Raw genomic sequence first — 18,954 nt, forward strand, 5'->3', positions numbered from 1 at the left:
TTTCTCATGATCTCAGAGTCCTTTAGGTGGCTTTCGTCATGTGCCTTTTACTGAGGAGTGGCTTCCGTCTAGCCACTCTACCATATACAGTGAGGGAAAAAAGTATTTGATCCCCTGCTGATTTTGTACGTTTGCCCACTGACAAAGAAATGATCAGTCTATAATTTTAATGGTAGGTTTATTTGAACAGTGAGAGACAGAATAACAACAAAAAAATCCAGAAAAACGCATGTCAAAAACGTTATAAATTGATTTGCATTTTAATGAGGGAAATAGGTATTTGACCCCCTCTCAATCAGAAAGATTTCTGGCTCCCAGGTGTCTTTCATACAGGTAACGAGCTGAGATTAGGAGCACACTCTTAAAGGGAGTGCTCCTAATCTCAGTTTCTTACCTGTATAAAAGACACCTGTCCACAGAAGCAATCAATCAATCAGATTCCAAACTCTCCACCATGGCCAAGACCAAAGAGCTCTCCAAGGATGTCAGGGACAAGATTGTAGATCTACACAAGGCTGGAATGGGCTACAAGACCATTGCCAAGCAGCTTGGTGAGAAGGTGACAACAGTTGGTGCGATTATTCGCAAATGGAAGAAACACAAAATAACTGTCAAACTCCCTTGGCCTAGGGCTCCATGCAAGATCTCACCTCGTGGAGTTGCAATGATCATGAGAATGGTGAGGAATCAGCCCAGAACTACACAGGAGGATCTTGTCAATGATCTCAAGGCAGCTGGGACCATAGTCACCAAGAAAACAATTGGTAACACACTACGCCGTGAAGGACTGAAATCCTGCAGCGCCCGCAAGGTCCCCCTGCTCAAGAAAGCACATATACATGCCCGTCTGAAGTTTGCCAATGAACATCTGAATGATTCAGAGGACAACTGGGTGAACGTGTTGTGGTCAGATGAGACCAAAATGGAGTTATTTGGCATCAACTCAACTTGCCGTGTTTGGAGGAGGAGGAATGCTGCCTATTTTTGCTCTGACATGCACTGTCAACTATGGGACCTTATATAGACAGGTGTGTGCCTTTCCAAATCATGTCCAATTACTTACATTTACCACAGGTGGACTCCAATCAGGTTGCAGAAACATCTCAAGGATGATCAATGGAAACAGGATGCACCTGAGCTCAATTTCGAGTCTCATAGCAAAATGGCTGAATACTTACGTTAATATTTCTGTTTTCTATTTTTTATAAATTTGCAAAAATGTATAAAAACCTGTTTTCATTTTGTCACTATTGGGCATTGTGTGTAGATTGATTAGGATTTTTTTCTTTTTTAATCCATTTTAGAATAAGGCTGTAACGTAACAAAATTTGGAAAAAGTGGGGGCCTTCGACCTGTGCCTGCTGTCACCCACAGCAAATGGCCTATGGCCTACAGCTGAGCCTGGGCCCTGGCAGTAAATCCCCAAAATAATGATTTTCCAGAGAAGATCAAGATCTCAGGGAAGTACTGCACACACTCCAATTCCTTAGGTTTAAAAATAAGCTCAACTGGACACCTAAATGAGGCAATGAATGAACTGAGAGAGAAAGCATGGAGGGCATTCTATGCCATTAAAAAACAAATTCAAATACCTAATAATTTGGCTAAAACTAATTGAATGTGTCATTGAAAAAATTGCAGTTCATGGCAGCGAGGTGTGGGGTCCACAAAACAAGATTTCACCCAATAGGACAAACACCCCATTGAAACCCTCCATGCAGAGTTCTGTAAGATTCTCCTACATGTACAGAGGAAAACTACAAACAATGCTACAGGGCAGAATTAGGCCGATATCCAATAATAAAAACTCAAAAAAGAGCAATTAAGTTTTAGAAACATCTCAAATACAGTGACCCCTTATCATATCACTATCAAGCCCTGCAATGCCAAGAGCTGAGCAAAGAAAAGAGAACCCTCATCCAGCTGGTGTAATGTATACGCGTACTGAACGTAAACAAAACCAATACTGTCTGAAGAATGAGGCTACTGAGGGCTAAATAAAGGGAGTGTAATCAGGGTGATGATGAAGTCCAGGTGTGCGCAATGATGGTTGCTAGATGTGGGTTGCCAGGACCGGTGGTTAGTAGACCGGCGAAGTTGAGCGCTGGAGCAGGACAGCGGGTGACAGCTGGTCCTGGGGCTCAGTTCACAAACCTGTTTAACTAACACACCAAGCTTCAGGACCAGAACATCTAATCAATCAGAACAAACCAAATTACAACACAGTCAAAACAAAACTACATTACCTATTGGGAAACACAAGCACAAAGCAAAATGCAGTGCTATCTGGCACTAAATTGACAGTACACCGTGGCTAACTATTTGACCATGGTTACTGATCAAAACCTTAGAAAAACCGTACAGGCTCAGTGAGAACAGCCTTGCCATTGAGAAGGGTAGAAACAGGAAAACCTGGCTCCCTGTAGAGGAAAGGCTGTATAATCACTGCACCATAGCAGAACCTGAGACAGAGCTGCATTTCTTGACAAAATGTAAAAAGTATAAAATTAGAGAGTGTAATTTCACCATATTTGAAACGCTTATTCAAGGTTTCAAAGATCTCTCTGATGAGAATAGGCTACCCGTCCTGTTGCGGGAGGACGCAGAGAGCTGTGGGTTGGCAGTGCACTACATTGCTGCCTGCCATAAAATGACAGACAGTGTCTGACAGACCAACCACGCTGCACATGTCCTCTATGCCATTGTTATTGTTCCATGTACACACACACACACACACCACACACACACACACACACCAGGAGGACCAAAGAGAGAAGAACAGGTTAACATTCTTAATCCAACATCAATACCAGTGGTTTAACATTTTTAAATTATCAATAACCACTCACAAAGGGAACAAAGAGCTATCATAAAACCAACATAGAGACTGTATACCCCTGATCAAAATCTAAAGCACACTCTCACACACACAATGGTCAGTCTAAGATCAGGCAGAACATACGCATGCACGCACACACTGCCAACTCAGTAGATCAGCAGCCCACGGGCTAAAAGCAGGCAGGAAATATTTACACTTTCAGCAGAATAGTTGTACAGTGCTCTGAGAGAGAGAGAGAAAGAGAGAGCGAGAGAGAGAGAGAAAGAGAGAGCGAGAGAGGTCTGTTTGAGAATAAAAGAAAGAACAAGGGAAGGAGAAGAGGGCAGAAGAAGGGAGAGAAGAGAGGACAAGTAAAGAAAATGCCTGAGAGAAAGGGGAGAGGAAAAGAGGGAGGCAGGAGAGCAGGCATGAACCCAGATAAGGACAAAGTGTAGCTTACTCTTTCTCTGATGAGAAGAATCTAGGCTCAGCAAAACCAACAAACCACAAAACCACATGGCCTACTGTATGATCAGCCCTACACTACAGAACTCATATCCCTTTAACTGTAAACACTGTGGCTCGGAGAGGAAGGTGTAACGTCAACTAACCATTGCTTATTACAAATAATGCAGTGTGGGACACTGACAGTGGTCACATCAGAAATATATGAACAGACATACTTAAAAAATATATATATTTAACCTTTATCTAGCCTTTATTTATCAAGATCTGCAAAAACAATCATACACACACTGCAGTTTTACAGAAACAACACAACACTGGATTACATCATTTCCTTAGCACAGGTGTAACGTGCGTTGTTTGAAGGAGACCAAGGCGCAGCTTAATTTGTGGTCATCATATTTATTTAAATGAGAACCAGCAACAAAATAACAAAGTGAAACCAAAACGAACGTACCGTTCCGTAGGCTACAAGAGCTGTACAAAAACAAGATCCCACAACATAGGTGGGAAAAAGTATGATTCCCAATCAGAGACAACGATAGACAGCTGCCTCTGATTGGGAACCACACTCGGCCAAACACAAAGAAATACAAAACATAGAATGCCCACCCCACATCACATCCTGACCTAACCAAATAGAGAAATAAAACGGCTCTCTAAGGTCAGGGCGTGACAACAGGTCACATGTTCTGCAAACCACACACTTGTTCTCATGTCTGTCTCTGCTGAAACTCAATCGGATCTGATGTTTGATGCGTGTGCGTGTGTTTGCCTTTCATAAACAGTAGATAAGGTAAACAATGCCAGTAGCACTGAAGGGCACTGTTGTTCACTCCTGGTCCTCCAGAGCTGCAGGACTGGGTGTGGAGTGTGCAGGCTGCACTAACACACCTGCTCTAGCTAATCAAGTGCGTGGTGCTATATAGGTAGTACATTGCTCAGCTGAATCAGGTGTGTTAGAACTCGGCTAGAACAAAAGCCTATGCACACTGTGGCTCTCCATGACCAGTTCCAAACATCTCTCCTAAACAATACTAAGCACCGGACCAGGATGCCTGTAGTTATGGACATCAGGTTCTCTCTTTTGAATAATAATGTAGGTAAGCAGAGAGAACAAACTCTTGTTTATGTAACCAGCATCTACAGGCTTTTAGAAAGAGGGCAGTGGCTGTGTGTGTGCAGTTGGGATGAGCTGAAGTAGATTATAGCTGGACCTTATTACTCCTAGATATGAGGTGTTTATTACTCCTGGACATGATTGAATGGTACTAAAGCTGCTATTTTAAATAATACTGCATACATTTATGTATGCCTATTCTAGTGTATGTTCTCACAGAGACAATAGCTAAGGTTTCATCCAATTGGCCACAGATTTTCATGCAAATATTCTAAAATCTGCATAAAGAAAATCTGCATATTTTCCCACCAGTGTTGTTTCCACCAAACTGACTGGTTGTGGATAAAAAAATCAGAGCGTGATGACATACTGTAGTGCACACAAAATGTACTTTTTTGCTTTCGTTTTCATGTACCGAATAAAAATCTAAAGTTCAATGTTTTTTCCATGACATTTTCAACTCTACAGATGGTTTTGTCACAAACTGTTGTGTTAAATAGCAGATGTGCTTATCAGGTCTTGGTACGTGCGCTCTAACCAACAGCTGGCCGATACAGGGCAGGTAGGCTGGATGGGAAGACTAGTCTACATTATGAGATTGTTATGAATAAGATAATATTTTATTTGTCAGACGGTAGTCAAGCATCGATCATCATGTCACCAGAATTAGTATATATTTATTGGAAAGGAGCATCAAGCTTATCACCGTGCATATTCACCACCCTGTGAAGTTCATTATAAATTATTTAATCTGTAGCCTAATAAACTGCATGGTTTCCCAAATCGTAGTGGGAGGACCACACACCATATCATCGCGTGACTCCAAGTTCACTTCAATATGATGGTTATTTTAACAATACTTGAGCATAAAAGCGTTTCCACCAGCATTTGTCGCGTAATTAACTTTACAGACACAAAATGACCAACATACAAATTATCTGTTGGCATTTATTAAAATTTACCCAAACGTCTTGTTTCCATTACAGCTGTCGTGATTTTTTTAAATACGGTATGACGAGGGATCACGTGACCCCTGAACGAGATGGCCGCATGAACTAGGAGCTCCGCACAAGTAGTTTCCAATTCCTAATCTTACCTCCACTTCAAGTTTAAACTCATTTAGCTTTAGTCAAAAAGTCATGGCGGCTACAAAAGGCGACACTAAAGGTGACATTTTTACCCGGACTCGAGCACTAGCGACGGAAAAAGCCTCCAAGAAGCAGCTAGCTTCAGAAAAAGCTAGCGCCATTAGCCAGGAGCAAGAGGACCCGTTCCCCCCCGAGGCCCAACGAAGGCCAACCTCGCACTCTGTCGAAGACATCTTTTCTGAGCTGAGATCCCAACGTACAGAACTCAACACTAAACTAGATGCCATTAACGCTCAGCTCAGTGCGATAGGGGGCAAGGTGACAATCCTGGAAAATGCTTTGCCTGACATAAACAACAAGATAACCATAAACGCGGGGCGCCTGGACGAGGCAGAGGGGCGAATCCTATCCACGGAAAACTTATTGACAGACGCCATGGAAACAATAGCATATGCTAAAAAAAAAATAGAGCAGCTGGAAGAGAAAACAGAGGACCTGGAAAACAGGGGGCGAAGGAATAATTGTGTTCTATTAAATCTGGGCGAAAAAGAAGAGGGAAACATGCCACTGATCCGCTACCTGCAAGACAAACTTCCCGAGTGGCTCCACCTGTCCACCGACAGACCCATAGAACTCGAGAGAGCTCACCGAGCACTGAGGCCCCCACCAGCAGCCAGACAACCACAGCGCCCAATCACCATACGTTTCTTGAGATTCACCGACAAGGAACGAGTCCTACAGGCGGCGAAAACCAACACCATTACAGTGGGAAACGCCAAACTCACCTTACTCCAGGACCTGTCAGCTGGAATACGCCGAAAGCGCCGAGAGTTTGACGAGGTGAAGAAATGCTCCATTGACCGAGGCATCTTTAGGGGATTCAAATACCCAAACGAGCTCAGGATTCTTCACCAAGGAGCCCTGCGACACTTCAAAACTCCCGAAGAGGCAAAACGTTTTTTGAAAGACAACCCCGGTCAATGAGAAATGGACCAATGACTAAATGCGATTACTATTATTACTAAAGGAGGTAAGACAACATATAGCCGATATCCAAAGACCCACCCGCCCTGCTAAATGTCATTATAGCCGTCTAATCTATATTTATGTTCCTTTAGCTGAGAGGGATAGGCTCCATATTATAACCTAGGCCTACTATATGTAGGCTGGGCTATTGATTTTATTTTCTCCCATTTTTAATGTGGTCTGGACGGGGGCTACGTTGTCATTTACCCAATGCGGGGCGGAGAGGATGAGGCATTTCTTTGGTGGGGAGGGGGAGACGTTGTGCGTTGCTAACTGTTCCCGGTTTTTTTGTTGTTGTTGTTGGAACACAGAATTGTGACTGAGCGGGGAGGTAATAGATCCAACGGGATATGTCGAGTTGTTTGGGAACTCGGCTGGGGTGTTCAGAGACTGTTATTTTATGTAAACCATTTATTTTCCTTTTATGTGAACGCAGCTGTAACTACTATCCACCTTTACCCAGAGATGACTTGCACTAAAGTTCGATTACTGTTCGATGACGATGACTAGTACCTTAAATCTATTGACATGGAACTGCCATGGTCTAGGTCATGCAATAAAACGGAAAAAGATACTATGTGCTCTAAAAAAGGAAAAAGCAGACATCGCGCTATTGCAAGAGACACACCTCTGTGATGCTGAACATGCCAAACTCCGCAGAGCTTGGGTGGGACAGGTGTACTTCTCATCTTTCAAATCCAACAGTAGAGGCACAGCCATACTTATCCATAAGAATGTTCCATTCATAATTGACAAAAACATATCTGATCTGGAGGGGAGATTTATTTTGATAACTGGGTCACTGTATGGGCAACCAATTACTCTCTTAAACATATACGCCCCTAACACAGATACTCCTGCTTTTATGTCGAAAATGATAACCCTGTTCAATGAGCATTGTGTTTCCTTTGGAGTGTTGGCCGGAGATTTTAATTGTACCCTGAACCCAACCCTAGACAAATCATCTCAAGTCCCCACCACAAATCCTAGATCTGCAAAGATGTTGAACTCTCTTACTAAAGAGATGGGACTGATAGATATCTGGAGAGAGACTAATAGCTCATCTATGGACTATACATACTACTCTAATGTCCATAACACCTACTCCCGTATAGATTACATTTTTATCCCAAAGAGTTTCATAAATTCAGCCACGTGTAGAATCGGACCCATAGCGCTTTCGGATCACGCCTTTGTCCACCTCCGCTTTGACCTCTGCAAAAACATCCCGAGGTCAAAGAGCTGGAAATTCAACACCTCCATGCTATCAAACGAAGCATTCCATACATTGGTAACTACATGGATAGACAACTACACACAAGACAACAAAGATTCTCCTGTTTCTCCGGCCACAATGTGGGACGCTGCTAAAGCCACACTAAGAGGTCATCTAATTGCATATGCTTCCTCTAAGAAAAAAGCAATGGAAGCACACAGGCTAGATCTGGAGAGGGAGCTGGAACGCTGTGAAAAAGTACATAAACAATCCACAGACAGCACCTCCTGGAGTCAACTTAAAGCAGCCAAAGCCAAACTGAATTTGGACTATACTCGGGAGATTAAAAAAAAAGTTTTCTTTACTAAACAGAAATACCATGAGTATAGCAATAGGCCTAGTAGATTGCTTGCTTATAAATTTAAAAAAAGAGCAGTCAGAGCGTACAATTATGGCTATCCGAACAGCAGAGGACGAGGTCACATATGACCCAAAAAAGATCAATTTAACTTTTCATGATTTTTACTGCAAACTATATACCTCTGAGAGAAAACACACGGAAGCAGAACTCCACTCCTTCCTAGAGGGAATCTCGCTACCTAAACTATCAGAGACTGACCAAGAAGATCTCAACTCCCCCTTCACTCCTGAGGAGATCCTGGAGGCAATTACCTCCATGCCACCTAACAAGTCCCCAGGCCCAGATGGATTCCCCAGAGAGTTCTACAAAGCTTTTTGGCCCCAGCTTAGCCCTATTTTCATGCCAATGCTGGAGGATTTTTGCAAAAACGGAGTTCTCCCAGACTCAATGCGCACAGCTCGCATTACAGTGTTGCTCAAAAAAGACAAGGACCCCCTATCCTGCTCCTCCTTCCGGCCCATAAGCTTGTTGGATTTCGACTACAAAATAATTACCAAATTGCTGGCCAAAAGACTAAACACTCTTCTTCCCAAAATAATAAAAGCGGACCAAACTGGATTTATTAGAGACAGATACTCTTCTGATAACATTCGCCGTCTTTTTGATATTATTGATCAAGTAAACGCACAGAAGACCCCTGTCCTGCTGGCTTCACTGGATGCTGAGAAGGCGTTCGACAGGATGGAGTGGAGCTTTTTGTTCTCAGTCTTAGAAAAGTTCAATATGGGCCCAAACTTTATTAAATGGATCAAATCACTATACTCTCATCCAAATGCCATGGTGACTACTAACGGACTGAACTCTGACAGATTCCCTTTGGGACGGGGCACAAGACAAGGGTGCTCGCTATCCCCCCTGCTCTACTTGTTGGGGGCGGAGCCTCTGGCAGAGTTGATAAGGAGCAATCCAAGTATTACAGGTGTTCCTGCAGGCGGCCTGCAGCACAAGATTTCGCTTTACGCGGATGATGTCTTGCTCTACATATCCAACCCTGAGAAATCCCTTCCTCCCATTTTAGACACAATTGCTCAGTATGGCACGTTTTCAGGTTATAAGATAAATTTTAACAAATCCACTGTCTGCCCTCTCAATATTACACTCACCAGTTCTATGAAGACACTATGCCCATTCCAATGGAAGACACAGGGGTTTCAATACCTTGGCATATTCATAACACCAGATCTGAATAGGCTTTTCAAGGAGAATTATCTTCCACTCCTGGATCGAATCAAAAACAACCTCCAAACCTGGATCTCCCTCCCAATTAGCTTAGTAGGAAGAATTAATGTAATCCGTATGAACATCCTCCCTAGACTGAACTATTTATTTCAGATGCTCCCATGCTATCTCCCAGCTTCCTTTTTCAAAACAATTAACCAAAGCATCACCAAATTTATATGGGGCAATAAAAAACCTAGGATCAAGCTCTCCACTCTATCGAAACCTGAATCTAAGGGCGGTCTTGCCCTTCCCTCCCTTCAATTGTACTACTGGTCTGCCCAAATCCGCAACATGCTAACATGGATCACAAACAGACAAGAGTCAACGTGGATCCAGATAGAAGCCCAATCCTGTGGTTCATTGCCACTAAGCTCAACTATATTCATTAATAACTTTAGTGAAGTGGGCAACATAGCCAAAACATTTGTGATTTACAGCACCCTACTAGCGTGGAGGGACTGTAAGAAATACCTGGGCATCTCCTCCCAAATATGCTCTCACTCGCCTATAGTAGGCAACCCAGACTTGCCAAAAGCCCTGAGGGATGCCAACTTTAATCTTTGGCATACTCTAGGAATCAGGACCTTTTCAGACCTATTTCATCAGAAGACCACTACACTGAAATCCTGTCAAGAGCTCTGCAGTGAATTCAATGTGCCAAGATCCCATTTTTTTTTAATATCTTCAAATTAGACATGTCATCTCCTCATTTACTTCCAAGAGGAGGTTTAGAACTCAGTTGAACGAAGTTGAAACCCTTCTTGTCACAGCGCAATCCATTAAAGGCAAAATATCCTATATCTATAGACTCCTTTCTGAGAAAGGAGGCTCCTCCTTTACTCCTTTGAAAATAATCTGGGAAAAGGACCTTGGTCTGACTATCAGTGATGAGTTATGGGCGGAGGTTTGCGACAGGGTATACTGCTCCTCTACTAATGTAAAAATGAAAGAATCGAATTACAAATTTTTGTACAAATTTTATTACACTCCCTTGAGACTCCATAAAATGAAAACAGACATTTCTCCTAACTGTAAAAGATGTACCTCTGAAAGTGGAACCTATATGCATGTATTTTGGAGCTGTAGAGAGATTGCCAGATTTTGGCAATCTATACATACTGCTGCACAGAAAATACTAGATGTACAGTTTGATATGACCCCGTGTCTCTATCTTCTTAATGCCCAGCAGGACTTTGTTCTTGATCCTGACAGAGAAAATTTGCTCATGACCATTACATACTTTGCTAAGAAATGTATCCTTCTATTGTGGGCCTCTAGTACCTCTCCTACATTTAAAATGTGGATTGACCAGATTGTTGACTTTCTCCCTCTTGAAAAGCTCACTTATGACCTCCACAAGAGACAGCCCAAGTTTGATAGACTCTGGTCTCCACTACTCCACTATATCTCAAATTGGACAGAGTGAATGGGGGGATCGGGGAGGTGAGCAGATGCGTGTTGTGTAAGGTGCTGTAAAATCTAAAAACTAATCATTGGCTCGTCATCTCAGCTAAGGCTGGAAATAGCAAATAAGAACCTTGATAGTGCTGCTGCAAGTTCTACATTTTAAATTTTGTTATAATTATTATTTGTGTGTATGTGTGTATGTATGTATATGTAGGTATGTATATATGTATATATATATATATAACATTTATTTTTATTTTTATTATTATTATTATTTTTTTTTTTTAAGTCTGTCACATCTGTGAATGTGGAATGTGTTTGGTTGGTTGTTTGAAAACTTAATAAAACTTTAAATTGAAAAAAAAATACGGTATGACTACTTTATAAACTGTGGATGGAACTGTGGTTAATGATAAATAACAGAGTAGAATAACACAGTGGTTGAGGATAGAGTAGCAGGTGGACAGGTGGCCTAAAGGGGCAGGAGAGGACGGAGGGTTGGGTTCCTAACCCCTCCAATAATATTTCCCATACTCCTGCCCTTTCCGAGGGGCGAGATGAGCAGACGTCTGCAGAAACGGCCTGAGGAGGCTTTACCCCCCCCACCCGACTCTAACACACGCACACACACACACACACACACAGCTGCCAGAGGGAGGATCTACCCTCGAGGTAAGACTGCCTTTTCATCTCCACTCAATAATACATAGACCCCTCCCAAAGCGACCCATTTTTCCTTACAAACCTGAAAAAACGCTCTGCCCTAACCCTCCCTCTCCCTCCTCCCCTTCCCTCCATCTCACTACCCCTACCCCTACCCATCCCTATTTCCCTCCTCACCTTCCCTCCATCTCACTACCTCTACCCCTACCCATCCCTCTTTCCCTCCTCACCTTCCCTCCATCTCACTACCCCTACCCATCCCTATTTCCCTCCTCCCCTTCCCTCCATCTCACTACCCCTACCCCTACCCATCCCTATTTCCCTCCTCCCCTTCCCTCCATATCACTACCCCTACCCCTACCCATTCCTATTTCCCTCCTCCCCTTCCCTCCATCTCACTACCCCTACCCCTACCCATCCCTATTTCCCTCCTCCCCTTCCCTCCATCTCACTACCCCTACCCCTACCCATCCCTATTTCCCTCCTCCCCTTCCCTCCATCTCACTACCCCTACCCCTACCCATCCCTATTTCCCTCCTCCCCTTCCCTTCATCTCACTACCCCTACCCATCCCTCTTTCCCTCCTCACCTTCCCTCCATCTCACTACCCCTACCCCTACCCATCCCTATTTCCCTCCTCCCCTTCCCTCCATCTCACTATCCCTACCCATCCCTCTTTCCCTCCTCACCTTCCCTCCATCTCACTACCCCTACCCATCCCTCTTTCCCTCCTCCCCTACCCTCCATCTCACTACCCCTACCCCTACCCATCCCTCTTTCCCTCCTCCCCTTCCCTCCATCTCACTACCCCTACCCATCCCTCTTTCCCTCCTCCCCTACCCTCCATCTCACTACCCCTACCCATCCTTCTCTCCCCAAGCAGCTCAAGTGAGAGAGAAGACCAGACCCCTCCACTCCATCAATGTGGAATCCTCAGCTGCCTGCAGGCAATTCTGCTAGACAATGTGTGTGTGGGTGCTTATATTTCTCCTATTTCACACATGTACAAGTTACGCATGTGTGAATTGGAAATGTGTTTTTTGCATTTCCCAACTCTCTCTCAGACACCCTCAGAGAGTGGGATCACAGCCTGGGTCTGGCATTATTAACGTGTGCATGTGTGTGTGTGCCTGAGCACACAGCTAGAGAATGCCAGGATATAGAGAATCATCAATCAGTTAATCAGTAGTGGACACCTTGTAATGACTCCCACAGGCACCAGCCACATTACAGACGGCTATTAACACAGCTAATACTAGCACTCAACACACTAGAGCAGCCAAGATCACAGTCTGTAACACACCAGCAACACACTGCCTACCCAGTACACACTATACAACACACCAGCAACACACTGCCTACCCAGTACACACTATACAACACACCAGCAACACACTGCCTACCCAGTACACACTATACAACACACCAGCAACACACTACATACCCAGTACACACTATACAACACACCAGCAACACAGTACATACCCAGTACACACTATACAACACACCAGCAACACACTGCCTACCCAGTACCTACTGTACAACACACCAGCAACACACTACCTACCCAGTACACACTATACAACACACCAGCAACACACTACCTACCAAGTACACACTGCCTACCCAGTACACACTATACAACACACCAGCAACACACTACCTACCCAGTACATATTGTACAACAGTCATACCTTTAACTTTAAGACAGAGGATAAGATAAACAACATGCAGGACCTGTGGAAGGCAGCAGACAATACACTAAACGTGCATTAATATATACTGAGTCTACAAAACATTAGGGAACACCTGCTCTTTCCATGACATAGACTGACCAGGTGAATTCAGGTGGGTCATTCTCACGAATCTGCCATTTGACCCAAACATTTTCAAGTCTCATTTTTCATGAAATGTCCTCTTATATCACTGAGATTAGGATCTCTACTTCATAATAATTATTATGTTTTTTGAATCCGAATATTTGCATTTTACAACCATTTCCACAAAATTCTCATTACCTTAACAGTCCCCAAAAATGTATAAACAAATCAGTCTAATATTTTTTAACATTGCTCCCCCAATGAAAAGGCCTGAGTTAAACATAACACTGAAAGTAAAAATATTTCAAATGAAACTATAAAATTATTATAAAATTAAATCAGACTTTTCCCCAATTTGAGCTTTTTAGACGTTACGGAAATGAGAAGGCCAAGTGGGATAAAGGTGGTGTTTGAGAATAAGAACCTCATTCTGAAGGAATATAAGCAAATAAATTAACATCTACTAGTCCTCTAGGTGATGCATCATGGGTGAATAAAACTTTATGTAAAAACTGATTGGCGTTTTTACAGGAACTTGAAAAAGTGTTACGGTAATGAGACGCATGTTCACAGACACTGTGTGTTTGTTCATAATAAATATTATAGTTTAATGTAAAATTCAACTGGTATACCATTTTTATAAACTTTGGACAAACTACAGCAACACATCATTTATTCAAATAACTTAGGTTTTTCTAAAGTACAATTTTATAAAATGAGGCGATAATTTAATCCGGACGCATTTCGGTAATGAGACTTTTGGGTGAAAATGTACAAAATTCTGGCGAAAATGTCAAATGAATTTGAAATAAGACATGTTTCCTTAGTCCTGATAGTTGACATATGCATCACAGTTGTGTAACTCAATTTGCTACAGACATGTTTAAAACTGGCTTCATGAGAATCACCCAGGTGAAAGCTATGATCCCTTATTGATGTCACCAAAGAATGATTTTTAAGCCTTGAGACAATTGAGACATGATTTTTGTATGTGTGCCATTCAGAGGGTCAATGGGAAAGACAAAAGATTTAAGAGCCTTTGAACGGGTTATGGTAGTAGGTGCCAGGTACACCGGTTTGAGTGTGTCAAGAACTGTTTGAGTGTGTCCTTCCTGTTTGGCCCTGTCCGGGGGTATCTTCGATAGGGGCCACAGTGTCTCCTGACCCCTCCTGTCTCAGCCTCCAGTATTTATGCTGCAGTAGTTTATGTGTCGGGGGGCTAGGGTCAGTTGGTTATACCTGGAGTACTTCTCCTATCTTATCCAGTGTCCTGTGTGAATTTAAGTATGCTCTCTCTAATTCTCTCGTTCTCTCTTTCTTTCTCTCTCTGAACCTGAGCCCTAGGACCATACGTCACGGCAAACCGGGCATGATGACTCCTTGCTGTCCCCAGTCCACCTGGCCTTGCTGCTGTTCCAGTTTCAACTGTTCTGCCTGCTGTTATGGAACCCCTACCTGTTCAACTCTTAATGATCGGCTATGAAAAGCCAACTGACTTTTATTCCTGATTATTATTTGACCATGCTTGTCATTTATGAACATTTTGAAAATCTTGGCTCTCTCTAATTCTCTCCTTCTCTCTTTCTTTCTCTCGGAGGACCGGAGCCCTAGGACCATACGTCAGGACTACCGGGCATGATGACTCCTTGCTGTCCCCAGTCCGCCTGGCCCTGCTGCTATTCCAGTTTCAACTGTTCTGCCTGCGGTTATGGAACCCCTACCTGTCCCAGACCTGCTGTTTTCAATTCTTAATGATCGGCTATGAAAAGCCAACTGACATTTATTCCTGATTATTATTTGACCATGCTTGTCATTTATGAACATTTTGAAAATCTTGGCTCTCTCTAATTCTCTCCTTCTCTCTCTCTTTCTCTCTCTCGGAGGACCTGAGCCCTAGGACCATACGTCAGGACTACCGGGCATGATGACTCCTTGCTGTCCCCAGTCCACCTGGCCTTGCTGCTATTCCAGTTTCAACTGTTCTGCCTGCGGTTATGGAACCGCCACCTGTCCCAGACCTGCTATTTTCAACTCTTAATGATCGGCTATGAAAATTATTCATGATTATTATTTGACCATGCTTGTCACTTATGAACATTTTGAACATCTTGGCATAGTTCTGTTATAATCTCCACCCAGCACAGCCAGAAGAGGACTGGCCACCCCTCATAGCCTGGTTCCTCTCTAGGTTTCTTCCTAGGTTTTGGCCTTTCTAGGGAGTTTTTCCTAGCCACCGTGCTTCTACACCTGCATTGCTTGCTGTTTGGGGTTTTAGGCTGGGTGTCTGTACAGCACTTCGAGATATTAGCTGATGTACGAAGGGCTATATAAAATAAACTTGATTTGATTTGATTTGATTTGAACTGCAACGTAGCTGGGTTTTTCACGCTCAACAGTTTCCCTTGTGTATCAAGAATGGACCACCACCCAAAGGACATTCAGCCAATTTGACACAACTGTGGGAAGCATTGGAGTCAACATGGGCCAGCATCCCTGTGGAACACTTTCTGACACCCTGTAGAGTCCATGTCCTGAAGAATTGAGGCTGTTCTGAGGGCAAAATGGTGCACAACTCAATATTAGGAAGGTGTTCCTACAGTTATGTACACATTTCAATATCCCCCGGGGAAGCAATCAAGTAGATTGAATTAATTCAGTGTTATCTGTAATAATTTAATGCTGGAGAGAATAGATGTAAACTTCTATAAACTGACCAGTGCATAAAAGAATGACTGTACGAACCGCACCTTTATAGTGATATCCGTCCATAAGTCATACTTGACGAGAGTACAATCGTGTTCCATTCTTGTTTACCGAATGAAGTTGTGCTAAACACACCAAGAACACTCTACATAACCGCTCTTCCTCCACTGACATACTGTCACGCCCTGACCATAGAGAGCTTTTATGTCTCTATTTTGGTTTGGTCAGGGTGTGATTTGGGTGGGCATTCTATGTTCTTTTTTCTATGATTTGTATTTCTGTGTGTTTGGCCGGGTGTGGTTCTCAATCAGAGGCAGCTGACTATCGTTGTCTCTGATTGAGAACCATACTTAGGTAGCCTTTTCCCACCTGTCTGGGTGGGTAGTTGTCTATGTGTAGTTGCATGTCAGCACTCGTTGTATTAGCGTCACGTCCGTTTTTTTGTTGTTTTTGTTAGTTGTTCAGTGATCTTCCTTTAATTAAAGTAGAATGTATTCACATCACGCTGCGCCTTGGTCTCCTCACTTTGACGGACGTGACACATACAGTCATATTCTGTAAAAAGTAAAACTCTACTCTATGGAGTCTTGTACAAAGTGTTTACGACTGTACTGTAGTGTACTGTAGTGTACGGTAGTGTACTGTACGGTAATGTACTGTAGTGTACTGTAGTGGATTGTAGTGTAGTGTACGGTAGTGTACTGTAGTGTACGGTAGTGTACTGTAGTGTAGTGTATTGTAGTGTACGGTCGTGTACGGTAGTGTACTGTACGGTAATGTACTGTAGTATACTGTAGTGTAATGTACTGTATGGTAATGTACTGTAGTGTACTGCAGTGTACTGTACGGTAGTGTACTATAGTGTAGTGCACTGTAGTGTACGGTAATGTACTGTAGTGTACGGTAGTGTAAGTGGGTAGCATGTAGAACAGGTGTAGACAGAGGTGGTCGCCTGCCAGATAAAAATACAGTAGCAGGATCATAGACACCTGACACAACACCACGGATCAGAGATGGGGAGAGAGAGAGAGAGAGAGAGAGAGAGAGAGAGAGAGAGAGAGAGAGAGAGAGAGAGAGAGAGAGAGAGAGAGAGAGAGAGAGAGAGAGAGAGAGAGAGAGAGAGAGAGAGAGAGAGAGAGAGAGAGAGAGAGAGAGAGAGAGAGAGAGAGAGAGAAAGAAAGAGAAAGAGAGAGAGAAAGAGAGAGAGAGAGAAAAAGAAAGAGAAAGAGTCAGAGAAAGAGAGAGACAGAGACAGAGACAGAGACAGAGACAGAGACAGAGACAGAGACAGAGAGACAGAGAGACAGAGAGACAGAGAGACAGAGAGAGAGAAAGAGAGAAAGAGAGAAAGAGAGAGAGACAGAGAGACAGAGAGAGACAGAGAAAGAGAAAAGGAGAGAGCATCAACACAGTGATAGGAGTCGGAAAACATTTGACAGATTAACCGAGACAGATGGAACTAGAATGGAAAAAAGAGAGACATTCAGCAACACCAGATGTACATACCTTTTTAAAGTATGCACTTGAAATATCCTAACACTTGATTTGAAGAATCATAGAGAAAAATACTTGATTTTACATGACACATGAAATACAGTATTGACTCAGAGCGAGACAACTTTTCCATAACCTCAGAGATAGCAGGTACTAGAAGTATTTCACAGGTCCCCAATGATCAGACTAATATGAAGTCAATGTACTGTATTATGTTTAGCTCAGGTGGTCACTATACAGCTGAGTGGGAGTCTGTTAGCAGACTTACCTTGGAGTATTGTCTGCGTAAACTGAACCTCTGCACCATCCTGACTGAAGGAGAGACTGACGATCCACTCTGTCCACTCCACTCCACACACGCTGAGTTCTTCCCAAGAGTAACACACACATCCAGAGCCAGTACACTCACACACATAGCACACACACACACAGACCCACAGGCTGCAATCTACTTCACGCACAAAGATACACTATATGTACGTGAATACACACAGAAACACACACTTCTCTCTGTTCCAAACTGCTCTAATCCATGTTGGTTCATCTAGTGTGCAAACACAAGTGAAGAGAGAAAAGAAATCGAGAGGGAGGTGAGGAGGGAGAGAAGGGGAGGCAGGGAGGACAGATAGACAGAGATAAAGAGTGCTCAGCTGTGCTGCCCTCTACTCACACTCAGCATGGTTTCCATATCTCTCTCTCTTTTTCTCTCTCTATCTCCACACACACACACACACACACACACACAATCGCACCTCATGGCTGACAGCACATGGAGTTACACACACACACAACGTGGGATTTACAGAGCAGACAGGAATAAAACTCTATTTTTGCACACACGCAGAGTCTTAAGAGAAAACCCACACATACAGAGTCTGATCAGCAAACACACACACAGACACACACACTCTGTCTTCAGCTCCGTCACATTTATTGTAGGACAAGGCAAGGTTGCGGGACAAGGGGAGGGGGAGGTGCTGGCTGACTGTCTGTCTGTACCACCCATCTCCTAGGACTATGAAAGTCGGAGGGGGGGAGAAAGAGGGAGGGAGAGTGAGTGAGTGAGAAAGAGAGGTTTGGAATATGAGACAGAAAATTAGAGAGAAGAGGGGAGTTAAGGCAGAAGAAAGATGGTGGGTCATAGAGAGAATGAAAGAGGTAGTATTGGGTAGGGTGTGGTTCTATTAGATCCATTGTGTGCAGTGTGGAATCTCAAGCACACACACACACACACACACACACACACACACACACACACACACACACACACACACACACACACACACACACACACACACACACACACACACTTCACTGCTCAAGCCTATTCAAATATGTTCAACAGGACCAAACCTGTCTGGGCCACCACCCAACACCCAACAGGGGGGCATAACCTCTGACCTATTCCCACCACAGGGGGGGCACACTCTGCCAAGGTCATCCTCGCCATTTCCATGGAAACTACAGTAGGGTGTACAGACACTGTGAGCCT

At 43.5% G+C, this 18,954-nt stretch overlaps 1 protein-coding gene across 4 annotated transcripts in view; it reads right to left on the minus strand.

The window, feature by feature from the left end:
- LOC139542834 (transmembrane and coiled-coil domains protein 1-like) overlaps window positions 1-18,954 on the minus strand; it is a 102,550-nt gene that overhangs the window by 57,789 nt on the left and 25,807 nt on the right. Inside the window, exon 1 of one of the 4 annotated variants that reach the window (XM_071348714.1) lies at window positions 17,731-18,366. The exons of the other annotated variants lie outside the window; for them this stretch is intronic. Within the exon in view, the coding sequence (XP_071204815.1) occupies window positions 17,731-17,877 (147 nt within the window). The 5' untranslated portion in view covers window positions 17,878-18,366. Of the gene's footprint in view, window positions 1-17,730; window positions 18,367-18,954 lie in introns of those variants that run through there. 4 annotated transcript variants of the gene reach the window in all.

This window comes from Salvelinus alpinus, chromosome 17 (genome assembly GCF_045679555.1).
Source record: "Salvelinus alpinus chromosome 17, SLU_Salpinus.1, whole genome shotgun sequence".
Classification (NCBI taxonomy): Eukaryota; Metazoa; Chordata; class Actinopteri; order Salmoniformes; family Salmonidae; genus Salvelinus; species Salvelinus alpinus.